This window comes from Equus caballus, chromosome 12 (genome assembly GCF_041296265.1).
Source record: "Equus caballus isolate H_3958 breed thoroughbred chromosome 12, TB-T2T, whole genome shotgun sequence".
In the NCBI taxonomy this organism is placed as follows: Eukaryota; Metazoa; Chordata; class Mammalia; order Perissodactyla; family Equidae; genus Equus; species Equus caballus.
In genome coordinates, this window is record NC_091695.1 from 26,729,203 (window position 1) to 26,736,206 (window position 7,004).

Here is a 7,004-nt window from a genome sequence, read left to right on the forward strand (position 1 = left end):
AGGAATCTAAGTTTACCATTGCAGAAAATCATCAAATCCCTTATAAAGAGACAAAGAGAAGGAAGGACTCACTGTTACTTTTTTTGACAATAACATTTATTTATTTTCTGTCTACTTTTTAACTATTTTAATTGTTATTTTATTGATGTTCTTAGGTGTATTTTAATTATTTTTTATTTTTTATTGAGATATAATTAACTTATAATGTCATTTACATTTAAGGTGTATAACGTATTAATTTGATATATATATATTGCAATATGATTACCACTGTAGCATTAGCTAACACTTGTATCAGGTCATATAATTATAATTTTATCATTACTTTTTTGTGGTGAGAATATTTGAGATCTAGTCTTTTATCAACTTTGAAGTATATAATATAGTTTTGTGGACTATAATCACTATGCTGTGCATTAGATCTCCAGACCTTACTCGTCTTCTACTTGCAGGTTGGTACTCTTCAAATATAGAGCTTCTCAAAAAATCCCATTTAGTAAATTTGCTCTTGTTTTGGACAAATTCTAGCAGGTATCTCTTTTATTTTAAACTTTTTGGTGAGGAAGTTTGGCCCTGAGCTAACATCTGTTGCCAATCTTCATCTTTTTTTTCTCCCCAAAGTCCCTAGTTGTAGGTCATTTTGGTTTTTCTATGTGGGGTGCCACCACAGTGTGGCCTGATCCCATGCCCAGGATCCCAACTGGTGAACTCTGGGCTGCTGAAGCAGAGCATGGGAACTTAACCCCTTGGCCATGAGGCCAGCCCCTCAGGTATCTCTTTATGTATGGTTTCTACCATATTATCTTTCCTCTTCCTTTCTTAGTCTTCAAAACATATATAAACAGCCTTTTCACCAGGTCATTCATGTCTCTCTTGCTCTTTTCTTTAATTTCTATCAGTGTTCTGCTCCATTTTTTAGCCTGGATAGTTTCTACTGAGCCCTTTACTAGTTTACTCCTTTGCTGTGTTTAATGTGCTTTCAAGCTAAATATTGAATTCTTATATTTAGTAAGAAAATAAGGAGTTTATGTCAATCCTTTTCTCTTTTCTCTAGTACTTTGGCTTCTCAATTAATGACTGTCTTGGTTGTTCTTCAATGCCTTTATACAACTTTTTAAAAAAAATTAGTTTTTACAGTTGTACTCACTGGCAGAATTAGGCTGTTCCCTTCTACATGGCTATAATCCCTGATAGTCCTTTTTACTAAATTATGTGCCAGATTTCTTAGCCATAAATTGACCCATAAAAAGAGCTGAGATCAATGTATATACATCCCATAACTCAATCTACTTCTCTTTTGAATAATAATTTTCATATCTATTTACTATGTAACTTCTCTTATTAATTGCAATAAATTAGATTATAAATAGGTTTCTGAGGGTGACTAATTGATATATCTGTCCAGTGACTTTTGAAGTGAATTGATTTGAAAATTCTCTTATATCTGAAAGAGGAAGGAGAGATGGAACACTTTTTTAAATTAACTCACTAGATGACTAAGTATTCCAGATTATTGCCTTCTTTATTTAGCAAATACAAAGTTTCTGAAGTTAACCCAATTTTCTTATAATACAAGACATTATATCTCTATATGACCTGCCTATCTGTATCTCCCTCTCTTTTCTCCCGACCATATCTCATTTCATGTATTCCTCTCAACTCTACTATATATTATCACACTGTGATGTAGATAGTGCTATTATCCCTTCTTTATTACAGGTGTTTTCCAAAGGTGTCAAAGATAGAAAATTGAAAAGTCTCACGTTTAAAACCAGATGTATTTCTGTGCACAATCTATGCTCACAACCATTACACTATATAGATGTTGGTAACAACATGGACCTAGAGGGAAAAATGTTCTGATTCATTTACAATAGCAAGAACAGCAGGAATTCTTGCCATGACAAGACAAAAAGGCATTGGCCATGTGGGATGGTGATGACTGAGACATGAACAGGCTGAATACCTTGGTGTACGAGTTTACTACTAAGTCATATCTCAGTAGAGTGGAGGTTAATTATTCACAACCTCTAGGAAAATTATAGGAACTACTCACACTATCATGGGTTTTTAAACTCACAGTCTGTAAGTTATTCTCCTTGGGTATGATGGATATTCCTCAAGAAACGGCAATGGCTTTTATCACGATGTTGCAGGTTTCCAACAAATCATTTCCAATTTGAAGTTAATTTTGAATCCCAATTTTCGTTGCTTCTGGTATGATAATATTTGAGCTATCTTTATGACCTGCCTATTGGGGTCATGTGATCCAGACCAACAACCCTGGTATCAAGAATAGATGGATTTGTTTGGTTTTATTTGGATTTTATTCTCAGAGGATGCTGAAATGGAAACTATCAAGGAAGTGGCTTTGCTATCTATGCTGCAGACACATCGGCTTCTTTTAGATTCTACGAACTTTTTTTAAATTTGGAGCCATTAGTACATACTGTCACTTTCTTTGGAATGATCTTTCTCACATTGGTTCTTTGTCATTAGCCCTGGCTAAAATGAAAACTCTGGGCTTTTCCTTCTGCCCTAAGGCTCACCTAACATCAGACACTGCCACAACCTGAAAATGACTTCTTTTTGTTACGACAATACAGATTTGCCTTCCTAAATGTATTACACACATGAAATTCATACATGAAAAATTGTGTCAATTGTGATAACTTGAACGATATTTTGAGTACACAATAAACTGTTTAATCAATAAAGTTATTGATCAGTCCCTCAAAAAAAATTTCTGAGAATGAGAAAACATTCTGTCCAGCCAATATAAAGTAGATTTCTTCTTTTCTCTCTCATTTTTCTATGTATAATTACATGCTTATTCTATACATAATTATAAATGGATGGCATTTTTTTCTACATATAATTGCATGCTTCTTAGGGTGTTTCATTGTTCAGTGTTTATCTTCCCCATTAGACTTGAGCACCATGAGTGCAAAAATGGTGTTTACTTCGCGTGAGTCTGTATTCCCATGGCTCATCATTATGGCTGAAACACACTTGAGATCAATAAACAGTTAAGTGAACTAATATTTCTTCCAGAACACTGAATCTGGACATCATATTCTCCCCTTTCCCCAGCCTTTGCTCTTTTCTGTTATTGTTTTTGTTTTTTTGATTGCTGTAGGCTCTCTCTCTGCTGAGGATCAGCCTAATGAGCAAACTTAAGGTCTCCTCAGGTCTTTTCTGAGCTTCTCCCTGGGCATGTATAGTCGTTTTCTGATCTACTTATTTTTATGCAGTTGTTTTTGAATGTTCTAGACTTTAATGTTTGGCTCTAGAAAGGGGAAAAAATTAAGGGGAAAATAAAACAGGCAATAGCCCTTTAAGTCCCCTGGAAGTCACTTCAGCTAATGGGGGGGGGGGGGGAGGGAGTCTTGAAATAATAGGGGAAGTAGAACAACAATGACCTCCTACCTCTTTGTTTGCACCTCTGTGATCTGAAGCAGCAATCAGAGCACAAATTCTCAATATTTAGAGGACAGAGTCATTTAGCCCACCCTGGCTCTTGTAAGTTGTGTGCAAGCTGCTCCAGGAACACAGGCACAGCTTTTTGTCACATGGCTCAGAGTGGGAAATGGGTACCTGCTACTGTGCTAAGAGCTGAAAATGATCAAAATTAACTGCAATTTATCATCCAAGTCTTCCCCTGGAAGTAGCAAGCCAATAGACTCCAGAAATGCCAAATAGTTACATCAGACAGATTCTCAGTGTAATTGTCTAGGTGAGGAGATAGATTCCTGGTGCTTCCTCTTCCAGCATCATCTCAGAATCTTAGCCTCTATGGCTCCTTCCTATAAGAACATGTGGGATTTTATTTAGGATACACACAGATAATTCAGGATAACCTCCCAATCTTAAAATTCTTAATTTAATCACATCTCAGTAGTTCTTTTTTGCCATATAAATTAATATTCCCAGGTTCCAGAGATTGGGTCATGGATCTTTTGGCAGCTATTTTTAGCCTGCCACAAGATTATATAGAAACATTCTGTGCTATTTCTGAAAATCTTCTGTTATTTTTAAAATTAAATAATCATTTAAAATAAAAGATAGAAACAATTGCAAGAGTAGAAACATTATCATAAATACCAAAATGAATATTTGTGTTAAACTATAATGATTCACAAGTACCACTACAAGAATCCTAACACATTCAAGGCACAATCTTACAAATATTGAGATGCTGAAGTCTCTTATTTTATACAGACAACAAATTAGACATGGGTGTACATTCCTGTAGATAGGTTTTATAAGTATCAAACCCCTGAGGATCAAAATTAAAAGTACAAAGATTGTGCATTATACTAGCATATTGAATGCATATTGTCTTTATTACTGAGAGATACTGTCATGTTTATATTTATATGGACATTTAGAATAATTTAAGTTAATTACAATTTGTATGTATGCAGTAATTTTCCAATTAGAAAATGTTTTTAATTTCGCCTCCATTTTTCTTATACTCTGGCTCTTGTATTCTTTCAAAAATTATATTGTGAATATATTGATTGTATAAAATGGCTCAGTCAAGACGTAGCAATTAATTTGTGTTGCATTTATGTATCTCCAGATAAAATATGTCAAGAAAAAGGCAAATACTTTCATTTAAAAGTCACTTTATTTTGAAATTAGGACCCTTAGAACACTTAGTCAACAAAGTAGATACATAATGTTAAACATAAATTGACGTTCTAATACTACAATTAATTACTAAATTATGTAAGTTAAAAGCTAGCCACATTCCATTACATATGACAAATTTCCCACTCCCGTGTATAAGCTCCCACATGAGGCACATACATACACTTCTGCTCATGGGCTTGTTTGTGCCCCTGGTTTAGATGTATGTTTATAGCGGCATATGGTAGGGGAAATGTATGCAGAATGAGTGAATGAGTCAAATATCCATAACAAGGTTTTTGACAAGCAGGACACAAGATGTCTTATGATTCACCTTAGCCATTCTCATTCTGGTATTATATTTCTCAACATAATATTTCCTTTTTTCTAGACAACAAACTTTTGAAGAGGGACGGTAATAACTTAAAGAACTTAGCTTCAGTGTGGGCCTAAAATATGAGTCAGTACATGGGGAAGATCTGAGAGAAATGAAATGAGGTTACTGTGAATCTTATGACATTTAAATCACAAACATACAGACAATTTTGTCTCCAGAAGAACCTTTTTGAATGCACTCTTGACGTCCTTGTTTCTCAGGCTATAGACAACAGGGTTGAGCATGGGGATAATCATACTATAGAACACAGACGCCGTTTTGTCTGTGTCCATGGAATGACTGGAGCTCGGCTGTAAGTACATTACAATAAGAGTCCCATAGAAGATGGAGACTGCAGTGAGGTGGGAGGCACAGGTGAATAAAGCCTTCTGGTATCCTGCAGATGAGTGCTTGTTTAGGATGGTTATAAATATGAATAAGTAGGATATCAAGATGACCAGGAGAGCAAAAAAGACATTGAAGCTGGCTACATAAAGAAGAACCAACTCACTCACAAGCCTATCAGAGCAAGACAGAGCCAAGACTGCTGGAATATCACAGAAAAAGTGATGGACCACATTGGACATACAGAAGGGAAGACGGAATGTGTTCCCAACGTGGATGGAAGCATTCAAAAAACCACAGGCATAGCAGCCTATGATCAGACGTGCACACATACTTGTTGTCATGGTGGTGGTGTAATGCAGGGGTTTGCACACTGCTGCATAGCGGTCATAAGCCATTGATGCCAAGAAAAAATTTTCTGTAGTGGCAAAAGCTGCAAAAAAGAACATCTGAGCAGCACATGCATTGTAGGAAATGATCTTGTCTCCTGTAATAAACCCAGCCACGACTGTGGGAGTGACAGCTGAAGAGTAACACAAGTCTACCAGAGACAAGTTACTGAGAAAATAATACATGGGAGTGTGTAGATGAGAGTCCATGAGAATCAGCAGAATCATCCCCAGATTTCCAACCACATTTGTGAGATAAATCAGAGTGAACATTATAAAGAGAGGGATATGCAATTCTGGGTTATCAGTTAGTCCTACAAGGATAAACTGCATCACTTCTGTCTTGTTGTCCATCTACGTTATTTGAGAATCATATGCCCTGTAGCCAAGTAAAATAAAGTACGAGTGTTAAGTGGAATAGAGATTACAGTGAAATTGAAACATTCATATACCATGTGCATTATTTCATTATAGCAATAATATGTGTTTCAAGATTCTCCATATCTAAAGCATGAGCTTAACCACAAAATTTGGTACCTTATTTGTGGTTAAAAATAGCTGAATTAGAAGGATCTTTATGGATCTTCGTCTCAGTTTTAAAATTTTTTAATTTGTAAACTGAGATTTGGAAAATTGAATGACTTCTTTCAGATGACATGTCTGGGGTGCCATATCCAGTTTTTCCCATCCTAGTAAAAGATTACACCACTATGTTGCTCATATGCCAGGACTGCTTTAGATGCTTTACATGTATATCCAATAATTCCTCTCAACAGTCTTATGAGGTTGGTTAGTTGTTACTTTCATTTAAATTGTGAGGCCCAAGACATTGAGTAATTTATTCATGTTTCCACAAGTATTAATGGAAAGCCAATCTTTGGATCCAAGTAGAGTGGTTCTAAGTAAAATTGTATTAGTTGAATTTAAATAGAATCAGATTTAACTCAATTCACAATTACTTGTCTCCATTGGTCCAAATTCAGCGTTGGGGGTTTCACAGTGAAGCAACTGAGAATCATATGTATAGTGTGTGTGGTGGTATAAGTGGAGCTGCAGGGGCATGCACAACTAGCAGAGGCAATTCTGAGGGGAAAGCATAGAACCAGGTATAGAGCTTGGGCTCTGGGATGAGGTACATATCAACTCTACCACTTACTATCTAGGAATCATTTGTGTTAACCTAACTCCCCTGAACCTAATTTTCTCCATTTACAAAATGAAGATAGTAATGAGATCTAACTCAAGGTATTATTGTAAGA

General features: G+C 35.7%; 1 protein-coding gene across 1 annotated transcript; it reads right to left on the minus strand.

Moving 5' to 3' along the window:
• Window positions 1-5,160: 5,160 nt before the first annotated feature.
• Window positions 5,161-6,099, minus strand: OR5B155 (olfactory receptor family 5 subfamily B member 155). Its single transcript, NM_001391312.1, has one exon. The coding sequence runs from the start codon at window positions 6,097-6,099 to the stop codon at window positions 5,161-5,163; it is 939 nt and encodes a 312-aa protein (NP_001378241.1).
• Between the last annotated feature and the right edge of the window lie 905 nt (window positions 6,100-7,004).